General features: G+C 53.1%; 1 protein-coding gene across 1 annotated transcript in view; it reads left to right on the top strand.

Annotated features, from left to right (window-relative positions):
* Positions 1-1,166: 1,166 nt before the first annotated feature.
* Positions 1,167-21,376, top strand: part of Padi2 (peptidyl arginine deiminase 2) — a 41,815-nt gene continuing 21,605 nt past the window's right edge. The window contains exons 1-4 of the mRNA XM_075945283.1: positions 1,167-1,399; positions 11,941-12,124; positions 13,451-13,523; positions 21,066-21,127. Of these exons, the coding sequence (XP_075801398.1) occupies positions 1,308-1,399; positions 11,941-12,124; positions 13,451-13,523; positions 21,066-21,127 (411 nt within the window). The 5' untranslated portion in view covers positions 1,167-1,307. The remainder of the gene's footprint in view (positions 1,400-11,940; positions 12,125-13,450; positions 13,524-21,065; positions 21,128-21,376) is intronic.

Here is a 21,376-nt window from a genome sequence, read left to right on the forward strand (position 1 = left end):
GAGTGACCCCTCTGGCAGGGACTCTGGGTCCTCTCCCTTCTCCACCCACATTCCTCCCAGATCTCTGACACCCAGGAACAGCTGGGGTCCTTACCAACTCCTAATTTGGGCATCTGGAGGAGAAGATTGGAGTCCAGGGCTGGCTGGGTGTGCCTGGGCATTCGGTACCTATGAGCAGCCCCTGTTTAATTCAGGGGTCTCCCATCAGTCCACCTCCCTCCCCCGTATGCATCCCCTCCATCCACCCACCCTGCAGTTTCCAAGCCCACGGCAAGAAGCCCCTTCCTCAAACGCTGCTGTCTACTGCATTGCCCCAGGCTTGGGTTCAGAGAGAAAGGGCCTGGATGGAGTTCAGGGTGGTTCAGACCACCCCCCCCCCACTAGATGTCACATGCATCCTGGCCTTCCAGGACACACGCTGACCTCTACCTTGGCACACCTTTTGGTGTCCCAGACTGGGGCCCTAATCCTCTGCCTGGTCCCTGTCCCTTCAAACAGGCACACCCTCTCAGCCACCGGGAGCCACCCAAATCTCCATCCATAAACACTACTAGAACCAATCCTCCCCTCTCCTGTCCTCTCACGTTCCAGCCGGGGTCTTCGCTGCCCGCCCCAGCTCAGCCTGCTCACAGTGCTCTGGGGCAGCCAGAATACACTCCCAGATCACCGCCGAGAAGAGCCGTTCCAGACTCATGCAGCCCTTCTCATGCCTGGGCTTAGCATTCCGGTCCCTGCCAGGGGTAGGGTCCCGTCCCCCCTCACTCCACCCAACTCCATATTTCCCACGGCAATGTAGATCTGATGTGGGGTTCCCAATTTCCCGAAGATGTTCGGAAGACTACTCTCCTCCCCCTTGTGTTGGCAAGATTTTCTTCAAGAAACTCAGAGGTCTCCTCCGAGAAGCCTTCCCTGGCCCTAGACTGGATCTGGTCGCCTCCTCTGTGTTCCCACCCACTCCTGCCCTGTCCCTTCGGCTGCTCCTGCTCGCATTGTCTGCCCCTCCGTGCTGTAGGTCCAGAAAGGAGAACTTAATGAATAAAAGAATGAACAAGCCAAATATGGAAAATAGGAATTGACAACTTGCGGTTAGGGGCTCCGGGAGGGCGGGGCCAGACCTGATGAACGGGCCGCAGGCCCACTCCAAGAGGAGTCCGGCGGACAGCCCCGCCCAGCCCCGCCCTCCCGGCTGTGGTTTAAGGCCGCCCGCCGCTCAGCGGCCGGCGCAGGCGCAGCGGCAGGCTCACCTGTAGCAGGTGCACAGTCTCGGGAGCTGCGGGGACAGCAGCCGGCTCTGCAGGGGTGATAAGATGGTGCGGGAGCGGACGGTGCGGCTGCTGTACGGTAGCCGCGTGGAGGCGGTGTACGTGCTGGGCACGCAGCTCTGGACCGATGTCTACAGGTGAGCCGCGTGGGCGAGTCACCCCCTCCGACTCACCCACCCTTCACAAACCCCGAGACTCTGAGACTCTGTACCAGGACAGCCTGGCTCCACTATCCCAGTTGTCCTTCAGTTCGAGATCCTTAGAAATCCCGAGAACTCCCAGAAACCTGATAACGCCCAGGCCAGTGTCCACTTCCACGTAATCTTGAGGGCCTCCAAGACACCCAGTCACAGTTCCCTCCTCACCCCTCTCCGAGACTGCTCCCCTTTATCCTAACCATCTCATGCCTGGTCTCTTCGGCTCCTCTCGCCCGATGACCTCAACACTCATGGGCTCCCTATAACACGCCCCTCTCTCTCACTTCCCCCAGGCCCTCCTGGTTCACTTTCACCCCAGCGGACTTCCTACTCCCCGCAAGCAGAAACTCCCTGGGATGTGTTGGGGACTGGCTTGCTCAAAGGGGAGCTACCCAGGTGGAATCTGGCCTGGGACTTATCCGATTTCACCCTCCCGGGGGCTGCTGGTGGTTGTCCGTCCCGAGGCACTGGCTGTGTCACCAAATGCCTTTCCTGACTTCACCCTGAGATTAGAGAGGGGTCACTTTCCACCCGCTGATGCCTTGGGAGCCAGGATCTGTTCTCCTATCTGTCCGTACCCTTGATGGGGTTTGGGGTACAGGAGACTCAGAGACTCGGGGTGAAGGAATGGTGCTACTACTGTCCTATGTTCTGAGAAAATGTGTAGAGTGTGGTGTGGAACCAGAGAAAGAAGTTGGGTGAGCAGCCTGAGAGACCACATTGAGGTCTGATGTGCTGTTCTCTGCTCCAAACATTCTAAATGCTCTCCGTTCCTAGGGTGGGAGGGCTTCATGCTGGAAGGAGGGGCATGCAGCACACTCTGAGTGAGACCCTGTGCTGGTGACCCGCATGGGTACCTCCTCTGTGTGCCTTGTTCCCAAATCCCAAATCATTCTGACACTAAAGCACCGGCTCTCCCAAGCCCTTGCAAGCCCACCTGAGTGTCTTCCGTTAAACTCTCCGCTCCCATTCTCTGGTTCCCTCCCAACTGCCTGATCACTTCTCCAGGAGCCACTGGCCCTGCTGATCCCAGCAAACCTGCCACCAGGGCCCCTCTCTGCTCCTTTACTCCTAAGCCTGTCCCAGCTTCCATGTCACCTGGATCTCCACCTCACTGGTCCAGCATACAGACCCCAAAAGAGGACTGGATGGGCCCTACGGATTGTAATGCAGTGGCGGAGTATGGTCTAGGCGCCAGTGGCCTGGCAGAGTGCCCATCTCTCCCCTTTCCCAGCTCTGAATTGGGCACTGCCAAGGGGTAAGCCAGGATCCAGGGCGCTCAGGTCCCTAAGCCACAGCTGTCACCATGCCCGTCTGCTTGCTGGGACACTGTGGGCACTGTCTGAAAAGCTGGCACAGGGCCTCTGCTGGGGGCTAGGGAGCAAAAGGGGTCCATACCCAAGTCCTTGCCCTTGCTCCTCTCTAGCAGAGAGAAACCAGCCTGGCAGGGGACAAGAGGGCAGGTGCCAGCTCTTGTTAGCTCCACCAGGAACTACCACAGGACTCACAGTTCACAGTATTGACAGTTCCCCAACACCAAGGGTCAGCACAGCCTAGACCAGCACCTGCCCAGAAGAGGCAGAATGCAGGCCACAGTCATTGCTTTAGGTCTGTGTTTTAAAGTAAGTTAACTGGAAATGGATATGGGATTGGTGGCTAACACCCGTAATCCCAACACCAGAGGACTTGAGTCCACGGCTCATTTAGACTACATAGCGAGTTCCAGGTCATCTTGGGCTACCAGCATGACCCGTTCTCAACCTTCCCTCAACACATGCATGCACACCTCAGAAAAATAAGAAAATGGCCTTTAGACCCAGCACTTGGGAGGCAGAGACAAGCATGGACCTCTGTGAGTCTGAGACCAGCCTGGTCTACACGGCAACTTCTAGGGCAGTCAAGGCTACTTATTAAGACTCTGTCTCAAAACCACAGAAATAAAAGGGCTGAAGAAATGGTTCTGAGACTAAAAGTGTTGCTTCTCATTCATGGAAGTCTCAGTTTGAATCCTCAGGTCCCACATAAAAAGCCAGATGCGGCTGTATGCTCCTGTGCTCTGTGGAGGGCAGAGACATCAAGGACACTGGGAGCTTAACACTTACAAGCCTAGTCAGTGCGAGACCCAGGCAGAGAGTGTCAGCAGAATGACAACAGCCTCCTCTGGCATGTTCACTCACCCCCCACATCCCCCGACACATGTTACATGCACAACACACACACACACACACAAGTTGGAGAGACGTAATTAATGCTCATGCTGTATTTTGTTAAGCCCAACATATCTAAAATGTTATCATTGGAATATATGATCATGGAAAGATGGTTCATGAGAAAGCTGACATTGTTTCCCCTGAGAGACTTTGTTACACTCAAAGTTTGTTTGCAGTGGGGCAGCTGGCCACTCTGCAGGGGCCCCATGGTCACCTGTGCTGACCTTCACCATCCTGGACAGCATGCGTCTGGAGCAGAGACCCACAAGCTCTCCGGGTAATTCTTTGCTGAGCGGACTGTCTGTATGGCGTAGCATGATGAACGATATTCCTGCCTCAGCTTACACAATGTCAATAGCAATCCCCCCCACCCCACCCACACTATGACAACCAAAAATGCCTCCAGACAATGTCAGCCGTCCTCAGGGAAGCAAAGTCACTGTCAGCTGAGATCACATGTCGGGCAGAAAGGAGCCTTCTCCATCGGGTCATGTCCAGTACTGCAGGGACCAGGCTCCTCTCAGGCAGACAGAAACAGGAGGGGTCAATGGCCACTTAACACTAGGAAGTGATGCACCGCCCTCTTTGTTCTGTGTGAGACCTGGAAGATGCTCTTTGAGCATCCTGATTCGCTCATGAAGAAAATGAGGCTCAGAAAGAGGAAGCCATTTACCTGGTGACAACCAGGACCCCTGTAAATCTGTCCAGCTCAGAGATCATGCGTCTTCCTCCACCCCACCCTGTGTGACCCCTGGCCACCCTCCACCCTGGATGGGAGTCCTCTACCCCGAAACATCACCACCCACACCCAGCCTTCTACATCTTAACAAGTCCTTCCTGGCTGAGACACAGGTTCTGGTTCAGGATCCCAAGTGATGCTGTCACCCCCAGGGCCTCATAATAGATTCCACACAGCGAGGCCTGTGGGTAGCTCACCCAGTTATGTAGGAAGGAAGGTGGGGGGCCCTTGTTCTCGCATCAGGTCACAAAGGTGAATGAACAAGCCCCACTCCCCCGTCAAGGACTGAGGGTGAAGGTAATCCTCTTCTCCAGACCTTGTGACCCTGGTGGGAACTGCCTTGCCAGTCCGATGCCAGACCCCACCATTCTTTCACGTGGGGTGAGTGGTCTCTGGGTGGAGGCTGCTTTGAGGAACTTAGAATCTGTTGGCTCAACAGATTATTCCTGTATAATAATAATAACACAAAAAATAGACAATTTTTTGTGTTAATTTTGTTTTGGTTTTCAAAGACTTTATTGTCAGCCTGGAGAGAGATGGTTCAGTGGGTGGGACCTGAATTTAAATGCCAGCACCCACATAAACATTACAGTAACCCCAGTGCTGAGAGAACAGACAGGAGGCTCACTGGGGCTAACTGGCTAGCAGCCTAGCTCCAAGGTCAATGAGAGACCCTTACTCAAAAAAATGATGCAGGGCTCATGTTTATAATCCCTGGTCCTTGAAAGGCAGAGGCAGGTAGATATCTATGAGTTCCAGGAGAGCCTGATCTATACAGCGAGTTCCAGGACAGTCAGTGATACATAGTGAGGCTGTCTCAAAGAGAGAGAGAGAGACAAAGACACAGAGAGACACAGAGAGAGAGAGAGAGAGACAGAGACAGAGAGAGACAGAGACAGAGAGAGACAGAGAGATACACACAGAGACACAAGAGAGAAACAGAGAAAGAGAAAGAGACAGACAGAGACACACAAACACACACAGAGATATTAAGGCAGATAGAGCAGGTCACCCAATATTGTCCTCTTGCCTCTGTGAGTTTTCACAGTTGCACATATAAGCACATGCACCCCTGCATACACATGTGAGTATACACCACACAAACACACACACACACACACACACACACATATGAGAAAGAGCGATCTTGCCATTATTCACTTAATATCACCCCCTAACACTTTTTGGCCACCCAGCAGCCTTCCTAACATTTACATGCTCATTTCATATGCATTTAGTCATTTGCATACGCTCAGCCCTCATACTGACTTCATGAGCTAGGTACTAGGTCCCTTTCACCCTTGGAGACCTAAAGTCAGACCAAGAAGTGCCTCAGGAGCAAGGCCCAGGATGCCAGGGGTTCTCTCAATCTGTCTTCCTGAGACTCATGTTTGGGGCATGGCTCTTCCCTGCTCATTTCCTTAGAGAGTCATTGTGGGCTGTGGGGTGGGTGGCTGGGTGGCTGGGTCGCTGAGTGAGCATGACCACCAATGGCTGCAGACAGCTAGCACGGGGCTGCGCTTCTCACCTCCAACCTCAATAGACAGACCCGGTTGGATGGTGTTGGATGGGTCCATGGAAGGTCAAGGGTATGTGGCAAAGCTTGGCAGAGCAGCAATGCCTGCTGCCGAGAGAATGACGAAGGAAAACATCAGGCCAGGTCCCGTGGCCTCATAAATTAGAACAACACCTAGAGCCCTGGGCCTTGGACAGGAGGCTCTGCCAGGAGCTGCTTAGGACTCAGGTTTCAGACAATTGCCCAGGGGGAGGGAGGGCTTAGGAAGGACCTGGCACCCTGTATGCCAAGTCCACAGTCCCTTCCTGTAGTGGGGATCTGTGATGCTCTTCCCTACTGACCACAAATCCCTGATTTAGGGTGAAAATGTATCTGCAGGATCTCCACCCTCAAGCCACCCTTTAGTCAAGGGTCTCTGAGTCTCTGACTCTAATCTGCAAATAAATGTGTTTATCAGGGGTATGGGGGATCTTGAGGTCCCTAAGAATCCTCTTCTCTGGGTCCTTACCTAGAGGACTCTGATGAGGACCGATGGGCTCCCCCAGGCCTGGGACTCATGGAGCATGGTTCACTCACAGCCTCCTCCGAGGATCCGGAGACATCTTTGGAGTGAGGACTCACTCTGTATAGATCTCGGTGTGCTCATCTGTGAAATAGGATGGGTCGGCAGGCCTCATCGGGGTGTGTGAAGTAGGGATTGAGAGCCTGTGATTTGGAGGATGGCACCTGGTAAATGCTCCCTAAGTCATTGTTGTGAATAAGATTGGATTTATTATTGTATCACCCGTCACGATTGAACCATGGTTACCGCCCTCAAAGTGTTCATGAGACTCACAGGAGAGACATATATATTAAAGAAAAGTTAGTATTTGAGACCCTGGCTAAGGGAGAGAGAAAGGTGATCTGGCTGGTGGGGTGGGGAAAGACTTCCTGGAAGAGGGGGCAAGTGAACTGGGTCTCATAAGACAGGCAAAGGTTCAGTATGGAACTTAGGATAACTCCCGTGGGAGCAAACCACCTGGAAAATGGGACCCATGGAGGCAGGAAGTGAGTCATTTCAGTGGCCTGGAGTATAAGGGTATGGGCCAGAGAACAAGAGTTGGGGCTTTGAAGCCTTTGCTCGGGGGCTGGACGTTGATCTGTAGGCAGGAGGGTCTCAAAGTCTTCTGAGGAAGGAAGTTAGCAGAGATTAGATTGTTTCTTCCCTGTAGAGGGACCTCGGGCTGCCAGATGCACAGCACCCTGGGAAGGAGGCTGCTGGGCTGCCACGTAGAGAAGGAGGCCAGCTATACACACATGCCATGCCAAGGTTTGCCTCAACCAGCCCTGCCTGGGCTAGCGCCAGCCCTCAAAACTCTGGCCACCACCATAGTGACCATCAGGTGTGAGGCCTAAGATCTTCTTCCCTCCCCTCATCTCTGTCCCTGAGGGTGCTCACCAGTCTAGCAGCCATAACTGCCCCTTCCAACTCCTCCAAAGACCTAAGGGCAGGATGTCACACCCTGGCTGCCAGGAGCTGGGGTCACTCCAAGGATGAACCCCAGCTGGCATTAATGAGGTCCAAGCCAAATGGACAAGCTGAGAGCCAGGGGCCAGCAAAGACCAGTCATATCACACCCTCAAGTGTGAGTTTGTGTGGGCCTCCCCATGCCTGCCAGGCTATTCCCAAGACCTTTCCCCAATGTCTGAAAGAAGATCGGACAGGCAGGAGGCCAGAGGCCATACAGCGTTTGAGAAGCTGGGCACAGGTCTGCCTAGCCATTTCTCTCCATTTCCATGGCCACTATCCAGCCCCAAGAACCATCACCACACACATGGCAGCTACCATCACCTCCATCACCTGCTCACTTACCACCCCTACACACACACACACACATACACACACTTCCATTACTTTTCTTCTGTAATCCCTACTTGCTGGCAAGCCCTTGGTAATGTCCCTCCCTCAGTAGAAAGGCCAGCTCCAACATGTCTGGGACCTGTCCCACAATCATGATCATCCTCTCCCCATGTGTGTGTGCATACACCCCCACACTCACCCACCTACCTACCTACCTACCTACACACACACACACACACACACACACACACACAGATCCAGCCACACTCACCTTCTTCCCTTTTTTCTGTGTCAGGTCTCCCTAGTCCTACAGCATCAAGGCAGCGTGGAGCTTGAAAGAAATCCTCTTGAGACAGTAGTGTGTCACCCTGTCACTGATGCTAGAGTTCCAGACTTAACTGATTCCTTTGAGAATAAACTTTAGACTCTTAGCTCAAATGTTATTTCCTCAGAGAATCATCTGAGAACCACAGACATCATTCACCCATCTTTTCAGAAGAGCGAATAAATGGCTGCAGAAGCAAGCAAACCTTTCTCCTCCAGCCCCATCTCCAGCAAATCTTTCTTTTTTTTTTGTTTTTGTTAGTTTGTTTGAGACAAGAGTTTCTCTGTAGCTTTGGAGCCTGTCCTGGAACTAGCTCTTGTAGACCAGGCTGGCCTCGAACTCACAGAGATTCGCCTCCCTCTGCCTCCTGAGTGCTGGGATTAAAGGCGTGCGCCACCACCGCCCGGCCTCCAGCAAATCTTTCTACTTTGTGCCAGGTCTGGAGCGAAATGAAAAGTAAATTGCAGCTCACTGTGGAGAATAAACACAGGCACAAATCCATTTATCGAGATGTGGGCATTGAGCAGGTGGAGAATCAGGGACCAGCCTTACGGGTATTAGAAGAAATTGTGACAGTGAGGGGCTGGGAGGTGGCTCAGTGGGTAAAGTGCTTATGTGCAAACTTGAGAACATGGGTTCAGATCCCCATCACCAACCTAAAGCCGGGTGTAGCAGCAAAGGTCTGTGACCCCAGGACTGAGCGATGGAGACACATGGACCCCAGGGGCTCATTGGCCAGCCAGTCTAGCCAAAACAATTAGATCTAGGCTCAGTGATACACCCTGCCTCAAAAACTAAGGTGGAAATCAATACAGGAAGACATCTGGCATCAACCTTTGGTCTTCACCTGTGTGTGTGCACACACACACAGTAAATTAATAAACATAAAAAATGCTCTGATTCCAGCCTGCAAAGCCAGACAGGAAGAATTCTTTCATTCATTTACTGTTACATCCTGGGTGCTGGGACACTGCGGACATATCCTTAGGACCGGCCTCCTGTCTTTAGACTCTTCCCAGTAAGCCATGAGGTCAGACCCACACCACCCCATTCCTTTCTCTCCCTCGGTTCTGTCCCACAGCCTCTAGGGACCCCAGGCCATCTGTAATCCCAGGCTCTTGGGTTTCTGCAGGGGATTCTAGAAGGATCTTCCCCCGGGGAAGGAGGCAGCCAACAGGATCCGCAAGAGACAATGGCGTCTTTGTGGCCTCTGCCAGAGCTGCTCTAAGAATAGCTGTTTGCTCAGCCTCAAGCAGGCCTGGTGTGGGGCTGTGGGAGGCTTGGGGCCAGGGAGCGCTGCTGTGGCCCAGTGTTAACCCACTAGATATTTTTCCTTTGGTTTCTTGCTGGCTCAGAGGGATGGAGGCAGGCGCCAGCACCGAGACTAACCGCATCCTGGGGGATCATGCTTTTGATGTGGTTTGGGAAGCATCCTTATCTCAGAACTGCATGCAGAAGCTTGCCGACTTATAAAGCTGGATGGAGTGGTCTTGGTTCAAGGAGGGCGGGGCTCTAGCTCCCTCCACTTTATTTTAGCCAAAAGACCAAGAATGAATCGCTTGGCAGCCTCTACAGACTCCCTGTAATTCCTTCCCAAGCTATAACTACCAGACCACATTGATGACCGTTAGTTACAGCAGTGCTTCTTAAACTATGGCCTCGGGAGTTTCTAGGATGTACATTCTGAGGACCCAGAAGTCTCTGTTTGGACCAGACCTCTAGCTGTCTTTGCTGCTGCTAAATTTGAGAGTCACAAACTTAAGCCTCTTCTTCAGCTGGGCCCCTGCTTCATTGCCAGCTAACCCTGTCTCACCTGGCCCAGAAGACAGCCTCTCAGGGGATGGAACCCCTAAGCCTGTAGGCATGGGGGGCAAGAGGGGAGAGAGGGAGGAAGGAGGAGGGAGAAGAAGAAGCAGAAGGAGGAAGAGGAGGAGGAGGAGGAGGAGGAGAAGAAGAAGAAGAAGGAGGAAGAGGAGGAGGAGGAGGAGGAGGAGGAGGAGGAGGAGAAGAAGAAGAAGAAGAAGAAGAAGAAGAAGAAGAAGAAGAAGAAGAAGAAGAAGAAGATGATGATGATGATGATGATGATGATAATTTAAGTCTAGGCATGGTAGCATAAACTTCTGATCCCAATCCCAGCAGAGACAAGAAGGTTGTTGCAGGTTCAAGGCCAGCCTGGTCTACATAATGAATTCCAGGCAAAGCTACCTATGGAGACCCTGTGTCTAAAAGCAAAAAACTAAAAAAAGGAAAATGCCCTGAAAATGTAAACAGCACACCAATGTTTCTGAGATTCCCCAGAGCAATAGCTGTGCCCTTGGGACATACTCAGGCCTCCATTGTCATCATCTCAAATCCCACAAGAACCCTTCCAGAGCTCCTAGATCCACCATGGTCCTTAGGAACCTTCAAACCTGGGTTTGCCCAGACCGCCAGCCCTGGCATCTCCCTCTGCTGGCTTCCCTGTCACCTACTGTTGTATACTCATTCTTCTGTCTTCTCTTGCACTCTGTTTGTTTGTTTGTTTGTTTCAAGACAGGATTTTGCCATGTAACAATTCTGGCTGTCCTGGAACTCATTTATAGACCAGGCTGGCCTCAAACTCACAGAAATCTACCTGCCTCTGCCTCCCAAATGCTGGGATTAAAGGTGTGTGCCACCACTACCCAGCTTCTCTCTCACTCCTTAAAAGGCCATCGTTCATATTTGGTTAGAATTCCTGATGCCCCATCTCCTAAAGGTCTCCAGATGCCACCTTCCTGGAGTTCGAACATCAGTATATGAATTTGGCGGAACATAAATTCCAGTACCCAGCAACCAGTGCAAGCCGGTGTCCTCCCCTGCCCTAAGTCTTGGTGAAGTCTGACAATTTCCAAACCATTTCCCCCTCATCAGGAAGCCATGCATGAGTTCCAAGAGATGACCTTCAGGAATTCCAGGCCTGGGGATCTTCTAGACGGAATCCCCTTTCCTATAGAGCCTGATTCCATCCTGTTAAGTTCCCAGTGACAGTGGGCAGGGAGGTGAAGTTCCGGTCCAGCTCTGCCTCTGGAGCAAAACCATCCTTCCACCTAGGCTTGCCATCCACCCTGCAGAGCCCCATGCTCCCAAAGCTGGTCACCCATCTACAGAGGCATCAAGAACCCAGTAAGAATTCAAGGTCTAAAATGGGGGTGTGACTCAGTTGGTAAAGTACTTGCCTAGCATGGACAAGGCTCGGCATTCAGTCTCCAGCATAGCATAAACCAGGCATGATAACACAGGCTCATACTTCAGCTTGTGGACGTAGATGTGGGAGAATCAAAAGTTTACGATTATCCTCACTTATATAGCAAACAAGAGACCCTGTCTCAATAAATAAATAAATAAGTAAATGAATGAATGAATGAGTGAGCGAGTGAATGAATGAATTGGAGCCTAAGCCAAGTGTGGTGCTACATTCCTAAAAATGCCAGCACTGAAGAGACTGAGGTAGGCAGAAGATGGCATTGGGACCAGCCTGAGTGGCATGAAATTATCCTATCCAACAAGTAAAAGAATTCCAGTCCTGAGGCTGAAGGTTGAGTGGCAGAGTACTTGCCTAGCATAGCAGACAGAGAGAATGAAGATAGAGACAGGGAGGGAGACAGAGAGACAGAGAGATTTGCACCTCCAACTCAGCAGGTGCAAGATTGGCCCAGGACTCTGTGCCCTTCACAGTCTCCTGCCACGAGCAGGTCACTGCATTACAGCTAGGCTGCCTGGATCCCCAGACCACACCGCCTGGGGGCCCTACCCCTCTGGGACTCTTTTGCTAAGGCCCGTGTCCCGTGTAGCCGAGACTCTCCCTGACCTTCTCTCCTTTCTCCCTACAGTGCAGCCCCCGCAGGGGCCAAAACCTTCAGCCTGAAGCACTCAGAAGGTGTGAAGGTGGAGGTGGTGCGTGATGGGGAGGCCGAGGAGGTGGTCACCAACGGCAAGCAGCGCTGGGCCCTCTCTCCCACCACCACATTGCGGCTCAGCATGGCCCAGGCCAGCACAGAGGCCAGCAGCGACAAGGTACCATGGCCAGGAAGTCAATATCCAGGACTGAGGGAGCCCAGGGCCATGCTGGAGTCCTGGAGGGCGGGGCATACTAGCCTCCAGAGAAGCAGTGAGAGCCATAGAGTCCTTCCTAGTCCCTAGCAGCTATGTCAGCAGAGTGAAAAAAAAAAGGAAAGAAAATGACCAGGCATGGAGCCACACACCTGTAACCCCAGCACTTAGGAGATGGAGGCAGGATGATCAAGACCTGATTTGGGAAGCATGGAACATATGCTCAAAAAGTGAAAACTAGAGGCCAGAGAGGTGGCTCAGCAGTTAAGAGCACTGGCTGCTCTCCCAGAGGACCCTGGTTCAATTCCCAGCATCCACATGGTGGCTCACAACCATCTGTCATCCAGTTTCGGGAGATCTGACACCCTCTTCTGGCCTCCAAAGGCACCAGGCCTGTGTGTGGTGCACACAGAAATACATGCAGGCAAAACCCCGTCCACATAAAATAGTCCTTTAATGGAAAACGGGTGCTCAGTGATTGTGTATCTAGCACGTGTGAAGCCCCGAGTTCAGGTCCTAGTACAGGAAGAAAGGAAGTACAACCCAGATAGCTGAAGGAAGAGAGATTTCTGCCAGCTTGAATCCAGCCTCAGCTACTTAGGCCAGGCTAGCCCGAGCTACATGGTGAGAGAGTTTCAAAATGCACATTCGCAAAAGAGAAGCCAGGACTTGGGGTTCACATTTGTAATCTCAGCTCTTAAGAGTCAGCAGCATCACTGTGTTGAAGTTAGCCTGAGACATATAGCAAGTCCTGGTTTTTTGTTTTGTTTTGGGTTTTGAGGGGGGTTAACGATAACAAAAATAATAGCTCCTCAGAGTCGTATCGTGATTGGAGATTGTAGCCATAGCAACCCAGACCTGTCTGTCAAGTGAAGTGCGGAGCAATCAGGGCAAAGTGCTTGGCCCAGGTGATGTAGCCAAAGCCGGACGGTCTCCACACTGGGCTCTCTCATGAACATTGCTCTAGCCCATTGCTGTGTTGGCATCAGGCACCATCCAAAGGAACAATGAAGCCCGTGGGGCTTAGCTGGAGCTGGGCACACAACCATAGTGGGTTCAGGAAGCAGGGAGGGGGAGGTGCCAGAGCACAGGTCAGGTGGGGAGAGGAACCTCTTGTCCTCTTAAATTAACTGTGAGAGGTACCTCAGCAGCCAAGGGGTGCTTCCTGGAGGACAGGGCCCTGCATTTAGAGAAAACTGGGAGGCAGGGTGTTATTTCTGGTTTTTGTTTGTTTGTTTGTTTTTCACTGTAACCTCTGATCTTCTGCCCTTATCTCTTGTCCCCACCAAGGTCACAGTCAGCTACTATGAGGAGGAGGGCAGCGCCCCCATTGACCAAGCTGGGCTCTTCCTCACAGCCATTGGTGAGTTGGTGTTGGGGTGTGGGTGCCTTGACCTTGGAGGGCCCGGAAAAATTCGCAGAGTGGGTTTCAGTGTGGGAGGCCAGCTCCTGGGGCCACTTCCAAGTAATGCCAGGATTTGAGGGGTGCATGGGCACACACACTGGGACTTTCAGAGGAGACGAAATCCTGTAGAGGGGTGATGCCCTGGAATCCCCTTCACAGACTCTGTGAGCTACAGAGAGAAAGAGAAAAGCCTATCCCGCACCCCCCCCCCACACACACACCCTCCAGCCTGGAGACTCCAGGAGCTCCCATTGCCCCTGACAGTCTTAACTACCACCGCGGATGTAGTCTGGGCTTCTTATCCAGTCCATGCTCTTCATTCGGTCCACAAAGGATGATGCGGTATGGCCCAGAGAGGTTAGGAGACTCATTCACAGTCACACAGTACCAGTGTGGCAGGTGGAAGCCCAGACTGGAAGTAATTCCCTGGCTTCTTCCCCTGCAGGGCCCTGCCCTGGCTGAGCAGAGCAGAGGGAGATGACCTTCTGAACACTCAGTCCCTGCTGCAGAGGCGATCTCCTTCTGTTTTATTTTGCTGGTGTTTTCATGCAAGAAGGAATCCAGAAGCCCATTCTGTCCAGGGAACTGTGGTAGAACATGACAGGGTGGGAACCACCACCCTAATGGTGTCGCCACTTGCTACACACCAAGCTGTGGCTAGGTCTACGCTCGGGGCTTTGATGAGAAGGAGCTAGAAGAGGAAGAGGAGGAGGGTAAACATGGGACACTCGTTGAGTAGCCACAGTATGCCAGGCTCCAAACCTGGATGCCTGCCCACCATGACTTCAATCTGTCCTTTCAGCTGTTACAAGGAGAGGCCCCCAATACTGTGCCCATTAAGCAGATGGGAAAACTGAGGCTCAGAAAAGAGCAAAACAAGGTTGCCTGGGTTACACCTAGAAATGATTATTAGGGCACCAAGTCACATCTGTTATCTCATTCTCTGAGGGTCATGAAACCTCCCTAAGCACAACTGGCTTCTCTATGAGACCCTCCCTTCCTTTCAGCCTCATGGCGGACTCTCAGTAGCAATGCTATTGCTCGCTTCTCAGCCAATCTCTCCAGGGCCTGGGTGCTGTCGTCCTGTCCCTCCCTCTGCACCAGGAGTGAGAGGGCCTTGGAATGATGGGGGAAGAGGGTGGACTTGGGAGATGGTAGCCTGGCTGCCGCCAAGCTAAGCATGTGACTGAGCGGTGTGTGCAAACACACAGCCCCCACCTGTCTCAGATGCCTGCCCCCAGGAACCCAATCCCACAGAGCCAGGGATACCTGAAGACAAAGGCAGGGAGGGCAGCGGCCAGGGACCTGCCAAAGAAGGTGACCCATGCTGGAGCACCCTTGGGATATGCACTGAAGAGAGGCCAGCAGCAGGGCGGTGGTGGCACGCGCCTTTGAGCCCAGCGCTTGGGAGGCAGAGACAAGTTCAAGTCCAGCCTGGTCTACAGAGTGAGTTCCAGGGTACCCAAAGTTGCAGAGAAACCCTGTCTTGAAAAACCAAAAAAAAAAAAAGAAAAGAAAAAGGGGAGGGCAGACAGAGAGGTAAATGGAGAAGGTGGGGCAGGCTTGTCTGCCACCTGAGACTCAAGTCTGAGCTCAGGACTCAGGAGCTCAGGTTTGTCCTAGTGACATCTAACTGCCTGAGGCAAAGAAGCAGCGGATCCCCCAGGGCGTGTGCCAGGAGGGGTTTGGTCTCTGGGACAGTAAACGAGAGTGTGTCTGCAGGAGAGGGGACACCCCATTAAGTTAGCAGTTTGTCCTCAGCTATCACCGTCCGTCTTGACATTAAAGCAGGCAGCCGGTGAGCAAGATGGCTCTGCGGGTAACCTTGACAACCTGAGTCTGATCCCTAGAACCACAGTGGAAGAGAGGACCAGCGCCCCAGAATTGTCCCCTAGCCTCCCCACATGGTAAGCAGGAAGGGCTGGGTGTAGTGGCACACGCGGCAGGTTCAGAAGGATGAGCATTTCAGGGCCAGCCTTGCAAATTCGAGGCCAGCCTGGACTTCATAAGACCATACCGCAAAAAAAAAAAAAAATGTATAGAAATGAATTACATTTAAAAAGCAGAAAGGGGCCGGGCGGTGGTGGCGCACACCTTTAATCCCAGCGCTAGGGAGGCAGACGCAGGCGGATCTCTGTGAGTTTGAGGCCAGCCTGGGACAGAGAGAAGTCCAGGATAGCTAGAGCTGTAACTCAGAGAAACCCTGTCTTGGAAAGCACAAATCAAGCAGAAAGGGAAGTAGGGCCTCATGACACATGACTGTCATCCCTGCTAAGGCAGGAGACTGTCTGGGCTGAGAAGAGAGTTCAAGGCCAGCCTAGACGGCTTAGGGTGACTCGGCCTTCAAACTAAAGGAAGAGGAGGGACTGAGCTATAGCTCTGTGGCAGAGCCCCCAGGCAGGGGATCCTTTCAGAATAAAAGGCAGCCATTCACAGTGTAAAAACCAGGCACTATGAAGTCCCACTGTTCCGTTAGCAGGAACCAGTGGCCAACCCGTGGTCCTCCCGTGGTCCTCCCATGGTCCAACCGTGGTCCATGTCCCACCTGACTTTCTCCTCCCTCAGCATCTCCACTAAGAGTGATGAGAAGTAGCACCTAAAGGGGAGAACACCCCGAACACTCCTAGACCTGACCCCACAGAATCAGTTCTGACTGTACCTCACCTCCCACTGTCCCAAGCCCACACTGAACCCCAAGAGCCTCAGGTCAGGCAGGAATAAGCTGTGGCTCTGCCTTCTCTGTCCACCTCATGGTGATCTTGCACCAACTCCATCACCCTCAGTCTCAGTTTCTCCATCTGCAAAAGGGGCCTTTTCTAGCACGGTGCCTCCAGGGAGTCAGGGGAGTGGTGTGTGCTGAGCAGAGGCTCCTTCCCCTTTCTCTTACTCTCTGCCTGGAAGGACTTCGTCCTGCACCATGGGAACAAACCTAAGGAGCCCCTGGCCAAATCAGACCCTAGGTCTGTCTGACCCTGCTGTGTGGCCCTCACAAGTAGATCACCCTCTCTGGGCTCCACTTTTCCCTAGCTATAGAATGAGGATTTGAGTTGATATCTAAGAACCTTTAAGACTCCAGTTAGGACCTTTCAGAGGATAATGAAGATGGGGGATAGAAAAGTGGGGGACAGTCATCTCTCCTGCTGAGGTCCTAGCCCAGGGGCCTCAGCGCTTTTCTCCCCTCAGGACCTTGGGTAAATTCTCCAAGTACACTGAGCTCCCCCACAAGCCCTGCTCTGGAGCCCTCAGCATCCATGGCAGGTTCTCGTTCCTCTGCCTTCCCCCAAAGCCCTTCCTCGCACTGTATCCCAAGCTCCTGGAACAAGTCAGAAGGCCAGGCCAACACAGCCACAGTCCACAGAGCTGGCAGCCTGCCAAAATGCAGCCACAGCCTCGGTGTCTATGTTCCCAGGGCAAAGGCTTCAAACTCAATCCTAGTGACATTTCCCATGAATCTGCCCCACACCCCGGCACTGGCACCGGGGCGCCACCTGACACCTTGGGGCTATTCTGGGTAGCTGAGGCAGGACCCAGAGCCTCTGGGAAATGTCTGGAGTTCAGAGGCTGTGAAACAGGTGTGTTCCCCTCCCCCTGGGGAGGGCAGAGCTCCGAAGGGCTGCTCCAGCCTCTCCTTTTTGGCCTGTGGACAGCACCCCATCAGAGCCAGGGAGCAGGTCCAGGGGAGGCTGGAGGGCAGCAGAGAAGTCAGTGGACGGTGGGGTCAGTGGGGTCCTGAGAGAACTGAGAAGTCCTGTGGAAGATGGAGAGGAGGTGGCCAAGAGCAAGACTGCGAAAGCACAAATTTCATAATGGGAAGGTGGCAGAGCCTTCAGAGAGTAATAAATCAGGAGACAGGCTGGATGCAGTGGCGCACGCCTTTAATCCCAGCACTCAGGAGGCAGAGGCAGGCGGATCTCTGTGATTCTGAGGGCAGCCTGGTCTGCATAGTGAGTTCCCGGACAGCCAAAGATACATAGTCAGAAAAAAAAAGGAAAAAAAAAGAAGGGGGAAAGGGAGGGAGGGAGGAAGGGAGGAGGAAGGGAGGGAGGGAGGGAGGGAGGAAGGGAGGAAGGGAGGAAGGGAGGAAGGGAGGAAGGGAGGAAGGGAAGGAGGGAGGAAGGGAAGGAGGGAGGGAGGGAGGGAGGGAGAGATCAGGAAGCAACAAGCAACAAGAAGCCTGGTGTGATCTTAGGGAGGTGAGGAGAGTGTAGGGAGGGGATTGCTGCTGCCCTAAAGGATTCATGGCTGTTTGATTTATCTCTTTGTACCAAGTTAAGCACCACTCTGATAAAGATCTTAATGCTGGGGACAGAGCTGCAGGGGAGGTGTGTGTAGCACCTGCCCAGCGCTTGTGAGCCTAGGGCTCAAGGGACTGGAAAGGTGGCTCAGCAGGCAAGGGCGCTTGCCTCTGGCTTCCGTGTGTGTGTGTGTGTGTGTGTGTGTGTGTGTGTGTGTGTGTGTGTTGATTTAAGATGATTCAGACAGGCTTAATGGGACACATCTGCAATCCCAGTACTTAGAAGTACTGAGACAGGAGGATGGAAGGTTTGGGCAACATAGCCAGACCCTATCAGAAAGGGTAATACGGACTGGGAAGATGGCTCAGCAGTTTAGAACACTGGCTCTTCTTTCAGAGCTCCTGCTTTGATTCCCAGCACCCACATGATGGCCCACAACCATCTGTAGGTCCAGATCCAGGAGATCCAGGAGATCCAGTGCCTTCTGGCCTTCCCAGGCACCAGGCACAGACATACATTTAGGCAGAACAACTGTACACATAACTTTAAACTTAGAAAAAGAAAAGGGAGGTGGGCGTGGTGGTTCACACCTCCAATTGCTGCTCTAGGAAACCAGAGAAATAGGCAAGGGGGTCTGAGCTTGAGTCCAGCCTGATGTACATAGTGAGTTTCAGGCCAGCCAGGGCACAAAAACAAGTAAAAAGAAAGAGGGAGGGAGGGAGTTAGAGAGGAAGAGCCTTCCTTCAGTAGAAAGAAAGAGGAAGGGAGGGAAGGAGAAGGGAGGGAGGGAGAGCCTTCCTTCAGTATGGCCTGAAGTGCCTCATCATCTCCCATGATGCACTGCATGGGAGACACAGGAGACCCACCATAAGGAATTTCAATGTTCCCTTGTGGCCTAGAAATGAAGTCACGGGGCTCCACTGTGAGGATGTGGCCAGTGACCTTCAGGGGAGCCCAGGTTGGGACTTTAAAGATGAGATTGGCTTTTGGACACTGTCCAGGTCTTATGGCAGCCTGGGCCAGCCAGGGGTCAACTGTCTGGAGTCAGAGGGCCACCCCGCACTCTAAGAATGTGGGTACATGCTGTGTCACCTCCCTGCTGGGTGGCCTCAGACTCCTGGTTTGCGTGGCAATGTGGGTCTCCTTCCTGGAGTTCTCAGAGGGAGAATAGCCCTGGAGAGCGTCGACAGTTGGCAGAGCGCTGTTCATGGAATGGGGCGTGGCAGGCTGGAAAGTTGGTGAAGTTGGGAGCCAAAGTCAACATTGTCCCTGCACCTCGGCCTCTCACGGCCTCTCATTGCGGTTAGAGGGCCTCCCTCTGCTCTGGGATCATCTGCCAGCTCCAGCCTCACTCGAGAGCCACATTGCTGACTGCTGAGTGGCTCTTCAAAGCCTGAGTTTGTTCCTTTCTGAAATGGGTGTGATTGTATTTCTGTCCCGGGCCACAGGCTCCTAACGATGTCTACTGTGTATCGCTCGCTCAGGGCCTAGTTACAGCAGGTACTCCGGCGGGGCGTCTTGCATAGCCATCTTTAGTGGGAGGCCTTGTAGCGCAGGGCTTACAGAAGGTCCAGGAGGATGGGACACCAGAAAGTGCCTCTTCCCAGTTCCTCATGGTCTTCCCATTTCCTTCCGCACCCACAAAAGCCATAGTTGGGCCAGTGGGACTAGAACTGTGGACCAAAGAGGCCCTGAATGTGACTCTGGACCTTGTTGGGCTGATGCAACCAGGGGTGGGTACCATCAGCACCCTCCCTGTGTCAGGACCCTCCTTCCACCCAAAGAAGGTGTGTCCGCCAAAGTACTGACTGGGTGCATTCCTTCCCACACAGCTTCCGCCATAGCTGAAGTCATAGTTATCATGAGGCATGCTCACTGGGGCAGCTCAAGGCCTGGAAGCCTCACATCTCATGCTGGGAGTCCTCCCATACCTCCCCAGCAACACCTCACCCTCCTCCCTCCATCCTCTAACTCGGGGCAGTTTTACCTCCCCAGGCTGTCAGACCACAGCTGGAGGCATGGGAAATGTTACTGGCATCCTGCAGGTGGTGGCCAGGATGCCACTAAACACCCACACCCAGAACAGTCCCACACATGGATTCGTATGGCTCAGAAAGTGCCAGCTGTTTCCATTGGCACAATTGCTAAACCAGAACCCCATGCTGGAGGTGAGGGGATAGGAGCTGAGAGAAGCTGTGGAACCTGCCCAGTGTCACACAGCTCATAACTGGAGAACCAGAGTTCCGATCTGTAGGTGGAGTTTTCCTGTCCTGACCGCCTGCTCTCAAATAACCGACACAGAGGCATAATATTATTTAGAAGTGCTTGGCCGGTAGCTCAGCCTTGTTACTAGCTAGCTCTTACGCTTAAATTAACCCTCATTTCTTATCTATGCTTCTCCACATGGCTCATTACCTCATTCTCAATACATCCTGCTTCCTCAGCAGCTGGCTGGCGTCTCCCCGACTCCACCCTTCTTCATCGCCATGTCCTCAGTTTAATTGTCCCACCTAACTTTATCCTGCCTTGCTATAGGCCAATCTGCTTCTTTATTAACCAATGAGAGTAATACATATTCACAGTGTACAGAAGGATTGTTCCACGGCACCAGCCTAAGACCACCTCATGTTGAACCTCCTCTCTGCCCCACAGGCTCCACAGAGCCTTCCCATGAGAGCTTCTGGAATGCCGAAGTTCCCCCAAGAGAAAGGGTCCATGGGGACCCTGCCCTAGTTGGCCTATCTGAAGCTGGCATCACAGGCTCCCTTAGGTGGATGGGGGCTAAAGACATGACTTCTTCTCAACAACAAAAATTAAATGAGGGGAGAGGGAAAAGAGAGAAAGCCAGAGATAGAAACATAGACAGACAGACAGACAGACAGACGGCCATGTGTATGTTCAGATACTCCCGAGAAAGGCCTGAAGAAGGAATTCGAAACACCGTGACCCCCCGTGACTCTATTAATACCACTTGTGACCTTGGGCAGGTGACTTGAGTCTCTCACACATGTACAGTGAGGATTAGCCTACCACCCCAACCAGGGTTTGCAGGGACACCTCCCCTCCACTTCCAAAGCTTTATGTGTCTGCTGAGGTTCCCTGGAGGCGGTAGCATGTAAGCGGGAGATGATGACCTCGGCAAGGCCCCCTCCCAGCAGCCAAGTGAACGGTGGGGGGTGGGGAGACTGCCCCATTTCCCACTGGGCTCCTCCAGCTTCTCATTATCTGACTGGCTCTTCAGCTCACACTGGTCTCTTGCCTGCAGAGATCTCGCTGGACGTGGATGCAGACCGGGATGGCGAGGTGGAGAAGAACAACCCTAAGAAGGTTACTGGCCTGCAGGGGGGCAGCTGTCCGGACCCTGGCATGGGAGGACCTGAAGGGCATTGCAGGGACTGCACGGTGCATTCAGGCAGAGCTGTGTACCAAAGCGGTCAGCTACCATCTCACAAGGCGGGAGGCTGAAGGTCAAAGCTGGACGCAGATGCTGCACAACAGGGAGGGACCCCAGCAAGCCGGGCTCGCTGTAGGATCAGCTTCCCTGGCACAGGTCACAGAGCGGTCTGAAGAATCAAT

The sequence above is a fragment of the Microtus pennsylvanicus genome, chromosome 13 (genome assembly GCF_037038515.1).
Source record: "Microtus pennsylvanicus isolate mMicPen1 chromosome 13, mMicPen1.hap1, whole genome shotgun sequence".
NCBI classification, from domain to species: Eukaryota; Metazoa; Chordata; class Mammalia; order Rodentia; family Cricetidae; genus Microtus; species Microtus pennsylvanicus.